Source organism: Sminthopsis crassicaudata, chromosome 1 (assembly GCF_048593235.1).
Source record: "Sminthopsis crassicaudata isolate SCR6 chromosome 1, ASM4859323v1, whole genome shotgun sequence".
Taxonomy (NCBI): Eukaryota; Metazoa; Chordata; class Mammalia; order Dasyuromorphia; family Dasyuridae; genus Sminthopsis; species Sminthopsis crassicaudata.
The window spans coordinates 261,373,710-261,389,531 of NC_133617.1; the positions used below are offsets into that span (position 1 = coordinate 261,373,710).

Consider the following 15,822-nt stretch of genomic DNA (forward strand, 5'->3'; position numbering starts at 1 on the left):
ACATAGCATGGTTCCCACAGGAACCATTTGTTTTAAAATTTATTTTTTTAAGGATTATAGACAACAACATTTTTATTGAGATTTTTTTTAAGCCTTCATTCCATCATGAAGTATATAAGTCGTCACTAAGGGTTGCTACTCTTTGTGAAAAAGGGGAATGGATTGTAACTCTTATGAGCTGCAGACCTGAGGATACTCAAAAATTGATTTCAGAATTGAGTAGCCATCTGTACAAGGAAAAATATCAGGAAACAAGCTTGATTAATAAAAAAAATTTTTCCTTTTTAGGTCAAATGAGCTAACTTGAGAGTTTTGTGAACCTTCAAATGCTACATAAGTGCATATATTCTGAATCAGTGCAGCTCTGAATAAAAAACCCATTGAGCTAAAGATTGGCTTCACTAGCATAGATTTAAAAAAAAAAAAAAAAAAAAGTTATGAAGCTCCAGAAAAGAGGAAAGTGCCAAGTACCACACTAAGGATTAAACACAGAGAATGTTAAAACAAGCAAACAAATAAACAAAACCTACCCTGGTCATATTCTAATGAAGAAAAAATATGCAAATAACTAGGTCATACAAGATAGGTCATACAGAGGAAATGGAAGGTAATGGCAGAGGGAAGATACTAGTAGGGGAAGGGTTGGGATCAGAAGAAAAACTATCAGGAAAGGCCTTCTGTAGAAGGTGGGAGTTTAGCTTTTGAGAAAACCAGGGAATCTAAAAAATAGAAGGGAGAAGGGAGGATGTTTCAGCTATAGGAGAACAGCCAACACAAAGGCAAAAAGATGAGACGTGAAGTATTGTATAGAAAGAAAGGTAAGTAAACCACCTACTGCAGCTGGATCCTGGAGAGCATGAGAAGAATAAAGTTTAAGAAGGCTGGAAGGATAGGAAGGAGCCAGGTTACAAAGAGTGATCTGTATAGAGGAAATAATAGGGAGCCACCAAGAACTTTTTAATCAAGGGAGTGTGACATGTCCAGACCTACTTTTTTAGAAAAATTACTTTAGAAATGGAAAAGTGTATGAGTTGGGAAAGTGAGAGAAAATGTAATAAAATCATTCTCTTCATACCATTCCCACTTTTTTCTGTGCTATGTAGACCCCCAGTTAACATTTTCTTTTAGATCAAATGAGCTAACTTGAGAGAGTTTTGTTAACAATAAGAGCTTTCTGCCTGGAAATGCAAACCCTCTACAATCTGTTTTCCAGGATACTGTCACATTATTTCTTACCTTCTATTCTATAGATAGGAGGCTATAAATAGCTTCCTGTTCACTGAGCAGCTCTAAAACACACTCTACACTATCGGACCTCTCCGACCTTCACGTCTTTACTCATGTGGTTCTCAATGCCTGGAATGTTCTCCCTTCTGCTCTCATACACTTCATGATATCTCTGAGAGGTAGAGATGAAAAAGAAGATATCATCAAATTCCTTGATAAGCTGGAAAATAAGAGTCCACAAATCCTAGCTAAACTGCAGCAATTCAAATTCTACTCCGCCAATTGCAGACTGGGATGTTTCTCGGAAGATTTGTTAATTCCCCTCACTCGGTCCAGGTTTCTTTCTCTAAATCCCTGCTTTATTTGTTTTTTCAGGTCTCACTGCTGCCGCCTCCCTTGTTTCCTTGGCTTGGGCTTTGGCTTCCTACCAGAAAGCCCTTCGGGATTCCCGTGATGATAAGAAACCCATCAGTTACATGGCTGTCATCATTCAGTTTTGCTGGCATTTCTTCACCATCGCAGCAAGGGTGATCACCTTCGCCCTTTTTGCCTCTGTTTTCCAGCTCTACTTTGGGATCTTCATCGTCCTTCACTGGTGCATCATGACCTTCTGGATCGTCCACTGTGAGACAGAATTCTGCATCACAAAATGGGAGGAGATTGTCTTCGACATGGTGGTCGGAATCATCTACATCTTTAGCTGGTTCAACGTAAAGGAAGGCAGGACACGTTGCCGGCTCTTCATTTACTATTTTGTGATTCTTTTGGAAAATACCGCCTTGAGTGCCCTTTGGTACCTGTATAAGGCTCCCCAGATTGCAGATGCATTTGCCATACCAGCACTGTGTGTGGTATTCAGCAGCTTTTTAACGGGCATTGTTTTTATGCTGATGTATTATGCCTTCTTTCACCCCAATGGACCCCGTTTTGGGCAATCACCAAGCTGTGCTTGTGAGGACCCGGTAGCAGCCTTCACTCTGCCTCCAGAAGTGGCCACAAGCACTCTAAGGTCCATTTCCAATAATCGCAGCGTTGCCAGTGATCGGGATCAGAAGTTTGCAGAGCGGGATGGGTGTGTGCCTGTGTTTCAGGTGAGGCCGACTGCCCCTTCCACCCCATCCTCCAGACCACCAAGGATTGAAGAATCAGTCATTAAAATTGATCTGTTCAGGAATAGATACCCAGCCTGGGAGAGACACGTGTTGGACAGAAGCCTACGAAAGGCCATCTTAGCTTTTGAATGTTCCCCTGCTCCTCCGAGGTTACAGTACAAAGACGATGCCCTTATTCAGGAGCGGCTGGAGTATGAAACTACTTTGTAGAAAACTGAAAAGTTTTGAAGGAGCCATGACGTTACAGTCCAGATTAAGGGTTGACAGCAAGGCTGGGGCAATAACTATACTCTATTATAGAGTAGAGCAAGGAGTTGTAAAGGTCTTAGTCTGGCTATCATCATGATTATCATTTGATCCACAAGCTGTAGACTGGCAGCTGTAATACCCTTTTCAGAGAAGCAGCCCCTGAGAGTCTCAATTCCTTTACCTGGGGAGCAGATCCCCAGCTCTTGACTCCTTGTTCCTATCAAACTCCTGTCAGAGCTTTCAGTTGAAACTATAGGAGGATTTTGATGTGTACATGCTGCCTCCAATTAACAGGGCATTTTAATGGAGCTGCCTGATTTTTGCATAAAAACATATTCAATCATGTTTTATACAATATGCACACAAACACACACACACACACAACCTTCTGTCAAAATGACTTAGATAGTTTGTCAATATAAAGCTCTGTTTTCTCGCAGGAATAAAATGAGAAAATTATTTCCTCAAGACTCCAGAAAAAGAAACGTTTTTTTAAAATTGGTAAATATTTTCTCATTTGGGAAAAATGTATGTCAACCTACCAGTGGACAGCAAATGAAAGTGCACTTGTACAAGTGTTAATATTGATGGAATGGTTAGTTTTCTATGAAATTCAGGATTTATTTTCATTAAAATTTTCAGTTGACAGCATCCTTTTTGACAGAAATCCTATGCAGCACATTTTTGGCTTTCAACAAGACCAAGGAGCTCTAAGAACTTAGTGATGTAAATTAAATGATAATCATGATTCAGTATTTAATTGCAAAAAGAGAGAGAATAAAAGGAAGGAAAGAAGGAAGGAAAAAAAATGGCAAAATCTAAACATGGGTTCTCCAGGCTTCTGGAGACCATGTTTTTTTTTTCATTGTGAGGGGACAAGCATCTGGAGATTAAAATGTCATAACCTGAATTTGTTTCAGGACACAGAATACATGGCTCTGTGTGTGAATGTATGCAGGTACAATGTGATGAGAGTACGTGACATGCCATACCCTTCTAGTGCCAAACATTGTTGAACTGCAAGATTGATACTAATGCCCAAGGGACAGACCCCGAATAGCACGAGCCCTACAGAAAGAAGGAAGCAAGGAAGAACAGTCAAGTTCTCCACGTGTACAGACAGTTTGGTTTATCTTTACCCCCAACCCAAGTTGAAAGTGATGTGTCTTTTAGAGGCTTTGGGCCACTCATTAGTAAGTATGAGCAGACAAAACCAATGAAATAAGTGGGAAAAGCCCTTTCGAACTTCTGGAAGGCTTGTCTCTTTATCTAGCTAACAATATGTTTGAATTGTTTGTACAAAAAAAATAAGAAGATTCTGGGTTTAAAATACCTCCCTACAGCAAGTAAATGTTCTCCCTTTTTTCTGTTGGAAATGTCCCTCATGGTGCTTTTGGTTGCATTAAAGGTGCAGGTCAAATTTTAATAGTATTTTTTTTTTTTTTATAGCTGGTGCAGAGTGGAATAACTCATGGATTATTTCGATATTTTTGTAATGAAAAAATGTATGTTACATATAGAAGATGTTTCCTTTTTATAGGGCTGGACTCTTTTAAAAAGCATCCTATGCTTTTTAGTTATTTGGGAAGTTAGAAAGGGGTCCAAGTGTCCCATTAGCTTGCTCTTCAGATATAAAAAGATATTTTTCTCCTATAAGACCACCTTGCTTTCTAGCACTGGAGTTCCAAGAGTTTGGCTATGGGTTGTTTTGTTTTATTTTGTTTTTTGTTTTGTTTTGTTTTTCAAATATCAGGTGAAGAAGAAATTAGAACCAAAATACAAATGGTTTGCCAAGAATTAGAAGCTTTCCAAGGAAGCAATTTTTTTCATGGCTATTTCCATTCAGTTCATAAATTTTGAACTGAAAAGGATGTTATAAGTCATCTGGTCCAATGTCTTCATTTTGGAAATTAAGGATCAGAAAAATGAAGTGATTTACCTAAGATCATAAAGATAATTAGTAGTGACCAGAATTTGAGACAATAGCAGAAAATGTGCTAATTTTCAATATTCACATTTCATTTTAATTTCACTAAACGATTTGAATTCAACTAAATAATTGATTAATTTGCTTTTTAAAAAATAAGTTTATCTGTTTGACCCAAAATCCTTTTAAAATGACCAAACAGTTATGCACATAGCTAGTCTGTCCACAATCTATCACTGGTAATGTCAGTATTTTAACCTTTTGCCAATAGGTATGTTATGCAGTGACTGTTATCCCTACAATGATATTTACAAAATGACAGGGTTCCTACTAGACCAGGGTTTTTTGTATTTAATTCAAAAGCCATTTTTAATAATAAACAATTTTTATCAATAAAACTTCATCTTTTCCTAGTACTACAGGATTTATTCCTCCAAGAAATAGCTCTGCTAGAGAATAATAATCACATGTGTAGGTGTGATGAGGTAACTGGGCTTACCAGGAAAAATCAAGAAGATGCTATTTTCCAGCAGCTGGTAAACATTTAGGGATAAGTGTTCCACCCTAGCCACTCATTTCTATATTTTAAGATATAATTAGCATTTCAGCTGATATGTCCCTTCTGGGCATTTCAGACACTAAATTTAATGCGAGTGAATTCAGCTTGAAGAATTATGAATCACAAATGTAATTTTTCTACCAAAAACACAAAACTAGCAATTTTTAAGAATCCAACACTTTATTGCTATGTCTTTGATGTCATGAATATATATCAGGATTAGATATGATTGTGTTAATCACCACAAACCACAACAGACATAATCATTTCTTATTAGTTATGAGAAAACAGTATAAGAGCATGAATCTTGTCCTAGAAGGGACCTCGAAGACCATCATGACCAACAATCATTTTATGATTGAGGAAATGGAGAGCTAAGGTTAAATGACTTGCAAAAAGTCACATAGATAGCATCACAAGTGACTTTCAGAAGATTCAAATTATTCATTGATTTTCTTGTAGTAAAAATAAAATGACAGTGCTGTTATAAAAAAAAAAATACTATATAACTGGAATGTGATTGGATAGATCAAGAAGCTATGTTACCGAAAAAAAAAAAGATATTTTTTCATGAATAAATGTGGTAGACTCTCTGTTTTCCATCATATTCTGAAAAAGGATGCCATATTCTAATTATAGATCTTATTATTTTGAGAATTAATGGTTTCTATAATATTAATTATATTATAGCAATTAACAATTGCTACATATACCACATCACTCCTTTTTTGAAAATTTCAAAGACAATGTAATTAGAGCTTAAAACCATATAAAATGTAATTTGATCTTTTTTGACAGGATACAAAAAAAAAAAAAGCAAGCTCAGGGTCATCATTATAAAATTAGACATTGGTACAGAAATATTAATTGATAGAATTTTGGGTGATAGAGGGTCTTCTGTATTTGGGTTTAAAGAGATTTGTCAATTTATAAAGGTGCAAAATGTGATTTATATAACTATATTATTTTTTGACAATTTATTTTCAGTCTCTAGTAGTTTCCTAAAAGACATTTCTCTAAAATCTAGGAATGGGGTAATATGTAATGCATTAGATTTGAACACTAGCTTGGAAGTGTTTGGAAAGCTAACATTTTTATCAGTGTTCCCTGAACTCCTAATGTTTTGAGTTCATCTTTATTCTTATTTTCCTCTCTTCAAAGGAGGGTTCTACATAGTACTCACTTACAGAATATGGATGAAATTCTTTGATGAAACTTTGTTATAAGGTTTACCTTATTGATGAAATGAAACATATAAAATCTCAATCAAAAATGTAATGACCATATCTTAAGTCTTGACACTAGCCAAAATTTTGTCAACAGCAGAGAGGTTTGGTTTTTTTTTTTTTCTCCTAAATGTTAAGTCCCAAATATGATAGTGTTCTTTAAACCGTTTTTATACATTATGTTTTGTCCTTAACATGGAATATCTAGGATGACTCTCTAGGTATTCAGTAAATATTTGTCATTGATAGTGCTGTTCAGTCACCATATGAAATAAATGTTTTCCCAGCTTACTATAATCATTGAGTCCAAATGTTGGCAAAGCAAATATGGTATAAAAAAAAAAAATACTATTGTGCTAGAACTATTGTTATTATTGTCACTGATAAATTTATACCAAAATCTTAAACTTGATGATCAACTCATCATACATGTTTACCAATAGAATATAGTAACTGGTAGTGCTAAACCAATTCAAATGAACAGGAGAAATGAAAATTTGGTGATTACTTTTAAAATAGAAAAAAATAGTCTTTCTGAAAGTAACAAAGAGGAAAGAGAAAAAATGTGTCATACATTTTAAAGCTTCTAGCCTTAAATGTGTGTGTCCTTCAGTTTATGCTGTTTTCATCCAGAAACCCATTTTCCTATTTCTTTTTTTTACCTCAGCCCAAAAATGAAATCTTTAGGTATTCTTCACAATCCTCATAAACTGGCATTACCCTAAGCCATCAAGAAAGTGAGTTTAAATGGGCTTTATCAGAGGTTTCTTGAAAGAAAGTGTCTTTTAACAGCCACATGTCATTCTAGGCAGGTAGAAGAAACACTTCTCTGAAGACAGGTGTGGGAAGAAAATTTCCTAAAGGTGTAAACTGGAACTTTTGGGGCCTGGATGTTTGTTTTGAAATATGTCCCCAAACATGAGAACATCTCACTATTCTGTAAGGAAAGTTGATACTATTGTTTGTACAAAAATTTGGGGCTTTTTCTAGTAAAGTTTCTTCTTATAATGTGTCATATAATATATGTCTTTTCATATGTATCTTCCATCTGCTTTTTTACCATTTCTATATAAAGCCTTGGTATTTTTCAGTCTATATAAAAAAATTCCTTAAAATCTTTTAAAACAAAATAATCTGACTCTTTCCTTCAGAAAGGTAATTTAGAGCAGTGATGTCAATCTCAAATACAAATGGATTACTATGAGCTGTATATTAACATTAAGAATCACATGTTAAAATCATTTATATTGCAATGTATTTTTTTGTTAAACATTTCCCAGTTATATTTTAACTTGGTTTCAAGTTTGACATCTCTGACTTAATTGATATTTATAATACAGAATAATCAGAGTCAGGTCACTAATCATTTCTATCAATTAATGACAGACACAACTTATCATATGTTCAATTTGATGACAGCAACATGTTTATTTCTGAAGATAACAAAAATGATTGGTTCATCTACTGAAGGATCCAGTTGAACATTTAGTTGTTGTTTTAAGAAACATTTAGAGTTGGAAGGGACCTTAGAAGTTACCTAATTCAACCATCTCATTTTACCGAAAAGGTTAAGTGGGCTCCCTAATTTCACACAAGTAGTAAATAACCAGTAGAAGCAGGTTTTAAACCAAATTTCAAATCCAATGTTGTTTTCCCATTACAGCCTTACCAACTTTTCCATTCAATATGAATTCATTGTTAGATTGAGTTGCATAAAAGGGGATTCATGACGGAAATAATCACAATATGTGTCTTTTAGTCTACATTGTAATTACTGATTCTATAGTTAAAAAAAAAAAAGTGCAAAATGTGGGTGGAATTGTATAAAAACACAATGAGCCATTTAATTTTTCTAATTGTAGCAATTAGGCTACATCATATGAAGCCCAAAATGCAGTAAGAGGCAAACAGCCATTTGTGCAACAAAAACTGGATAGGAAAACCTACCCCTGAATATCTGAGGGATCCTGACATTTCATGATCTGTTTAAGCACTTTCTTTGGGTGTTAGAAGATTAAATTAGTTTTGAGTTTAAATTCTTTGATAAAATATCTGTCCTGGACATCTTAAAATTACTTTTTAGGGGAGAGAGTCAAAAGTGGGAAAGGCAGAAAGTGTATAACATTTAACCAAATTGACTGAGTATAAATGATCAGTTCTGTGGGTCTATCAGAGCTTATCAAGAACAAACTTTTAAGTAGGTCATTTTCCTTCATCACCTCCCTCCCCAAAAAGAACCTTTTCAGTTCAAATTTCCTTATTTAATTGATTTTCATTGTTTTTCATACTGAAATGTCTAGTAATTATTTCTAAGATGGGAAAAATATCCCTCTCCTTTGGCAATATTTGCCTTCTTCAATTCATGGGGAAGGCTTCTCTCATATTGCATGTATTTTCTAATTATTAGGGCATATTTGTGTAACTAATGAAATCAACTAAAAGATAATATGGAAGGTGTACCATTCATCTGAGTAAATCTCACATTTTATTCAAAAAATCCTCCAAGGGGAGTCAAAGAAATTTTATAATAGGATCACCACACTAATAATAATGCAATTTTCCATACCTTTTCTTCTTATTGTAAAATTGAATATCTTTCACTTTCAAAATTATTATTTTTATGAGATTAGTGAAATAGTATCTATTTATTTATTGATCTATTTATTTAGTGAAGTACTGGATGAATGCACAGAGTAATTTTTGAATTGAAATATAATTAAATGTTTCCCAAATTCCTTCCTGTACATGTTTAATGTCTTTAATGAAACAGAAAGGCAGGGTAACCAATGATCCTACTACTTTCCCAAATTGGGGGAAAATTGCATTTAATTTTAATTTGATAGCTGTAAAATCATCATTGATGCATGATTAGAAAAAAAATTATTGGATTTTTTTTAACCTGTGCTATTTTTACTTAAAAAAAAAAAAAATCCTGAAAAATGTCAAGTAGAATTATGGAAGGAAACCTGGTTTTGAAACAAAAGCCTTGCCCTAGGTTTGAATCCTGGTTCTACTCCTTGAATTCTGCATCATCTTGACAAAGTAAGGGTATTTTCAGTTTCTCACTATTCCTTATACCATGAACAGTTAATCTAGACTCTTATAAAGCAAGATGTATAATAACTCTAGAACTCATATCATCCATTTCAACACTCAGGAAAAGAGGCAGGCAATTTGGCCAGGGTTAGTATCATGAATCTTGTCTAGTCAAGGAGTGCCCCCTCCTTTCTACTCTGTAATTCCTGATGTAAAAATAATGCAATAAAGAAACATGCCAAATTAATTTAGGCAGAGAGAAGAGAGAAGGCTCTAATGGCTCTAACATTGCTGGAGGATTTCATACATTTAATATTTAAATTTCATTGCCCTGGAGCAAAGTACTAATCACCTTATCCCTACCTAACTAATCTTACTGATCTGTTTTGATAGACAACCCAGTGGGAGGAGGGGAATCTTCAAAAGATAGATTAGAATTTTAAAACTCGAAGAAACATTAGTGATTATATAGTAAAGACAATAGGAGAAATGAGAGTGAATATTATTTTCTTGTTCAAACTCTTAATGTTATACATGAAGAACCTAAACTCCAGAGAATGTACTGGGAGTTAGGCTGTAGACAATACACAGTCTCTGTTTGTTCAATTATACTACTACTACTAATAGATTTGGACATTAAAGAACCTAGAAGTCTTAAATATGGAAAATAAACTTCACAATGGATGAATTAAAACATTAAAGAAGCAAGGAGTCTTTAATATATAAAATAGACTTCACAATGGATCATTATCATAGAGAAATAGATATAAAGGACAGAAGGAAAGAGTTGCAATACACTTCTATCTGCAAGTGAACAAATTCTCTGATTTAGATCATTTTGTACCACAAAAGGTAGGTAATTAAAATTAAGTGCTCTTTTGGAACATGCTTTTTGACTTTATTATTTGCCCATATATAGATCATTCCCTTTTCAGAGAGATTTCTCTTAAAAGGGGCATAGAGGAAAAGCTATATAGTTATGTAGCAAAATAAATAAAAAAGACTGATTCTAGGGTAGACAAATTTTGTATAAAATAAATTTTGAAGAAAAACATAACCTATATTCTGATCAATAGAGGAACTTGAAAAGAGTTACTCCCAAAAAATTACTATCAATAGTAATTTGGCAATCTTGGAAATGGTGAAAGCCCCAGAATTTGTATAGGACAGCAGATTAAATTTCCAATTGGAATTTTGCCCTATCTTTGATAAACCATTATGAGAATGGTCCCATACCAAAAGCTAAAAGCTGTAATTTATATACAAATGATTTTTCAAATATCTGTCTCATTTGTTACAAAGTACCAGATTATTATAAAGCTCTCTCTTCTGACTAATAATCAGACTATGGTTTCACTATATATGTTGAGTGAAAGTAGCTAATAGAGTCCCTGGTCATACTGACCATCATCTATCTTTAGAAGAATGACAGTTGTCCAAAACTAATCCCCTTAGGTAGCTGAAAGCAACTGATTGCCTTAAAGTCTAACTCTAAACCAATCTGTGCTTTTAAATTCAAGGATCTGCATTAAATCTCAAAGACCAAATGTTTCAATACTCTTCTTTTTTATGATGAATTTTCTATAATGAATCCAATTCTAGCCAAAGGAGTTAAAAGATCCATTTTATAAGTTTTTCCCCTAAGCCAATCAATTAAAAAAAACCTTCAGAGGAGCTGGGAAAGAAAGAAGCAGTCTCACAGAAGCAGAGTGTCCCAAATACTTCCTCAGAATATCTACTCATCATATAAATATAGTTGGACTACTACAAGTTATTAAGGTCACAGCATCACACATAAAGTTTCTTACCCAATGAATGTCAAAAGTAATTAGATAATTAAGCAAACCCTCGAGAAGAATCTAATATAATTATATATATTCTTGCAGTGCTATTGAAGACTGCTATTTACCTTTGACAGAATTTTCAAAAAAATTGGGTATTTGGTTTTTAATATACTTCCTTTAACTAACACTGTCTAACTGTATAATCTTTGATAAATTACTTAACCACTGTACCTCATTTTTGTCATTTGCAAAAAGAGAAAGAGACTACATAGCTTCTAAAACACCCTTCAGCTTTAGCTCTATGATCCTATGATCTAGAAGATTACATTGACCACCTTGTCTTTATCCATAGGTAGATTTGCATAAAATTATAACATCAATCATTTTAATACTTGGAGCACTAAAGTGTACATACTATAGTATTGGGATTTTCATGGTATGTCAAGTATAGTCAAGTAGGAATCTTGAATTTAATTTAGTTTAACACAAACTGGTGACATTAGGCTATAATACTAGATGTTGAGTAAAGAAAACCCAATTCAAACTGGTTTTTCACATTTACTAGCTATATGACCCTGAGCAAATCACTTAATATCTGTATATATCAAACAAATTTCTATATTACATCTACTATGTCATTGGTAGTTTGCAGTATGCATTGTTAGAGGGAATTATCATACCAGGAGAATTGTTGAAAGAACATATTCTTCATATATTTTTGTAATTATAAGATTCTAGCACTCCTTAAAAGTTAATCCACTAGTTATGAGTTGTTGCATCACATGAGATTTATTAATGATTTTTAACTCATTCAACTATCAATGAAAATATTTAATTAAAAAACCTCTAAGTGTGTTTCAAAAATACATGCCACACTTCTATAATTCACTATATTTCACTGTAATTTGCCACTAATAATGTAGTTACAAACCACTAGGGCATTTTCTGATAACTGTTTGATACAGTTAGCAAAGTCTATCTGTCAATGATCACCAAGTTATTTACTGTTAAAATTAATTTAATAATAATATTTTCTGATTGTACCCCTTCAAGGAAATGGAATACTGATGTGTGCTTTTCATACTTGAGGAAAAAATATGCTATACTTTTAAAAATCCAATTATGAATACCATGCGAAAATGTTTTTCTGCTGTCATCAAAAGGGAGGGGAAGTCACACCCAATGTCATATATCTGTGCATTGCTGATGCTATTGATTCCTTTTTTTTTTTTCAGAAACATCTTGAAACTTGTCAAGTTTTACTGGAGGTGATTTGCAATTAATTAATTCAACAGACATTTTAATCTTACAAATTTATTACTTATAATATTGTAATCAAGCTACTGGAAGCAAATATTAATCAATTAGTGAATAAGAAATGCCATTTTCAGTTTTCTACAATAGTGTGCCCAGGCCTGAAGAGAAAGACCTCCATGAAATATAGTACTAATGAATTCATACTTCTTAATTTCTCATAATTTACATTATAAATATTCATCTATTTCATTCGTTTTTGCAAGTAAGCACTATATTGGGGAGGAATGGATTATAGAGGTACTGGACAACTCAGAGAATTAAAACTGGAATACAAGCATTTGATTTTAATTGATTCAAATGCAACTGTTTGGAAACTACTAAAAAGAGTTACTCCGTACTTAATGAGTAATCTGAATGAGAAAATTTGTAGTCCATTCTTAAGAATTACCATTTTCAGCATAACTGAATTTGTAATTTCATGTAGACAATAAAATTAATATGGTCATAGATATTAAAATACTCAGTTCCTTTTCCCTAGTAGGGTTCCAGATTCAGACTGGGGTGAATGAGTAAATATTAAATAAATCTGCACCCTTGTCATTGCAACATGTTGAATAAATAGCAAGGTTCCCCCACCCATCTGGTGATAATCAGATTCCAACATACTAAAATTCATTCTGAACTGAATGACCATTCTTGCTAATTTAAATAAAAATCACATTTGGTTTCAACTTTTTAAAAAGAATGATTCTAACAGTGAAATCCCAAAAACATGAGATTATTCTCAGAGTTCAAGGAGTGTTTCACTTCTTGTGCTCATGTCTATTTTTTTTCTTTTTAACAATTTAATAAACCCAATCCAGACAAATGTCAAGTAAAAATCAGTTTTCCTATTTGATGAGTGGATTAGATGAGCAAGAAGTAGCCATGTTCTGTTCCTAGGTTTCATTGCAAACTGGAATCACTGCCATGATTATAATTCTGGGAAGAATTCTCAAGAATTCTAAGGTGTCTTCAGTCTCTAAGTAATCTCTCTAAGTGCAGGTTAGAGCATGATGAAGTTTCATGCCATAGATCCTATGCTAAGTATTTCCTTCTTTAGGAGTAGCCGCTAGCACAAGTTCTAAATCTGTTATGAGGGTGTGCCAGTGGCATGGAGAAATAAAATTTTCTATCATGTGACTTAACTTCCAACTTGAGACAGTGACAAGCAAGCTGCTACCTATGTCCTGCTAAAATTTGGGTATTTAAAACTCAAGTTTCCTGAATTCCAAAATCCCATATCACACACGTATACACACATTCATGCTCTCACATACACACATGCACCCAAATACCTTGTAATAAAATATGAATGTATTGACTATGGAGAATATATGAGAAACAAGACAGTCCTCTTAAATCAAGCTCATATATGTTAATAATCCCAAAAAGGATTAAGACAAAATACTACTGATATGTTAGATGCAGATATAGTAGTCACTAGCATGCCATAAGTATGAAAGTAGATACTCTCACATAACAAAAATTACAACATACAAACAATAATGTGCATTGAAAAAAAGCCTCATATCTTCAGTCACAGAATTTGCTGCTCCTTTAATCCTACTAGCTAAGAACTTGCAATGGATTTTTAAGAACAGATATGCCAAAGTTACTTTGCTTGAACAATATTAGTAGTTCATTACCTTACATTTAAATTACAATGAGATTCAGGGTTACCATGGCCTTATGTTTTATCTGACATTGTCCAGATAATTGCCATTTTTTTTGACTGGTACCAGTGTAGACACAACTAGAATGTCACTGCTAATATTTCAGGAAAACAGATTTGTCCATAGGACAAAAAAATAAACAAAAAAACAAAAAAAAAAACAGAAAAGAATACAGTTAGTCAATTACATAACAACGAACATCTGAGTACTTGGAAATATCTGTATTATTTAATAATGAGATTTTTCACCTAAAAAGTTGGCTCCAGGGAGAAAAATGACTGCTTAGGTTCTGTAGGTGGTAGAACTTAACTTTCTTATGCAGTAATTGGTCACAGACAATTCTTTTTGCTAAAATCTCTATTAAAAAGAGAAACCAATATATAGAAGAAACACACTTATCTAAATTTCTTTTAGCTAAATTAGAAGAGAAGTTTTGGAGGAAGTAGCATAAACAGTACAACACAAAACCTTGCAGAATAGGAATTATCTGAAATGTTATCTATCAATTCCCTTTGACACTTTTCATTAATAAAACTCATTATAAAAAATAATTTTATAAAACTACCACCCACAATCTAAAAGTTACAGAAATCCCATTTGGCTTTTTGGGAGATTCTGAACAAATGGTAAATTTGCTCTCAGTTTCTCAAATATTGATGTCATACTCTTTTACCTTAACAAACAATACCTCATTTGTGCTTCCATGTATATCAAGACAGTTTTAAGCCACTTGCAAGGATAGACAGACTTTTATGGTGGTGTCACAATTAATAGAAATTTTTTTCACATATTTAAAACAAAACAAGTATTTTGCTGTTTTAATTTGGTCATTATACTTTAATCCATGAGTCTTTTTTTTTTTCCATAGTCCCTTTGAAAATTCCTGAGAAAAGGTAAAGAGTAACTCAAAAATAAATTCATTTCTTGAAATGAATGTCTGAGCCATTTAGGAAAACTTTTATATTTGCTTAAATAATTTACAGCATTTTTTTCACGCAACATTTGTAGGTCAGTCTTCAGAATGACCTTTCCAGATTGCTCTGGCTGGGTAAGCTTTGATATTTTTTCAAGGAGTTTTGCATGTTACATGACTGAAACTTCATAGATTGGCAGAAGAACTGAGAAAATCTTCCAGTCTCATCTTTAGGGAACTTCTGTAATTTAATTTTATATATGTGTGAAACTTGTGAGATGTTGCTAATGTGTATATACAAAATCTTGAGTGGTTTTCAGCTATGCAAAGAGGGTATTTCCAGAAATATTTTAGATGTCTTGTGGACATTTGTGTATTGTTTTAGTTACTAGCTTTGACCAATATCACAAACTGTGCCAAGTGGATAGGGTAGGATAGGGTAGGATAGGATAGGATAGGATAGGATAGGATAGGATAGGATAGGATAGGATAGGATAGAGTAGGGTAGGGTAGGGTAGGGTAGGGTAGGGTAGGGTAGGGTAGGGTAGGGTAGGATAGGATAGGGTAGGGTAGGGTAAAGTAGGGTAGGGTAAGGTTGGGTAGGGTAGGGTAGGGTAGGGTAAGGTAGGGTAGGGTAGGGTAGGACAGGATGATAGGAGAAGACAGAGGAAGAGAGGAGAGGAGAGGAGAAGAAAGGAGAGAAAAAGAGAAGAGATGAGAGAACAGGACAGGAGAGAAGAGAGGAGAGGAGAAAAGAGGAAAGAAGAAGAAAGAAGAAGAGAGGAGAGGAGAGAAGAGAGAAAAAGAAAGGAGAGGA

At 33.7% G+C, this 15,822-nt stretch overlaps 1 protein-coding gene across 3 annotated transcripts in view; it reads left to right on the forward strand.

Moving 5' to 3' along the window:
• Positions 1–15,822, forward strand: part of XKR4 (XK related 4) — a 517,176-nt gene that overhangs the window by 458,186 nt on the left and 43,168 nt on the right. For 2 of the 3 annotated variants that reach the window (XR_012484231.1, XR_012484232.1), the window contains exon 3: positions 1,603–3,781. Coding sequence is in view for 1 of the 3 variants with exons in the window: in XM_074278467.1 (XP_074134568.1) it covers positions 1,603–2,549 (947 nt within the window). In the remaining 2 variants the exon portion in view is untranslated. Of the gene's footprint in view, positions 1–1,602; positions 14,260–15,822 lie in introns of those variants that run through there. The other variant, XM_074278467.1, reaches the window with a different exon arrangement.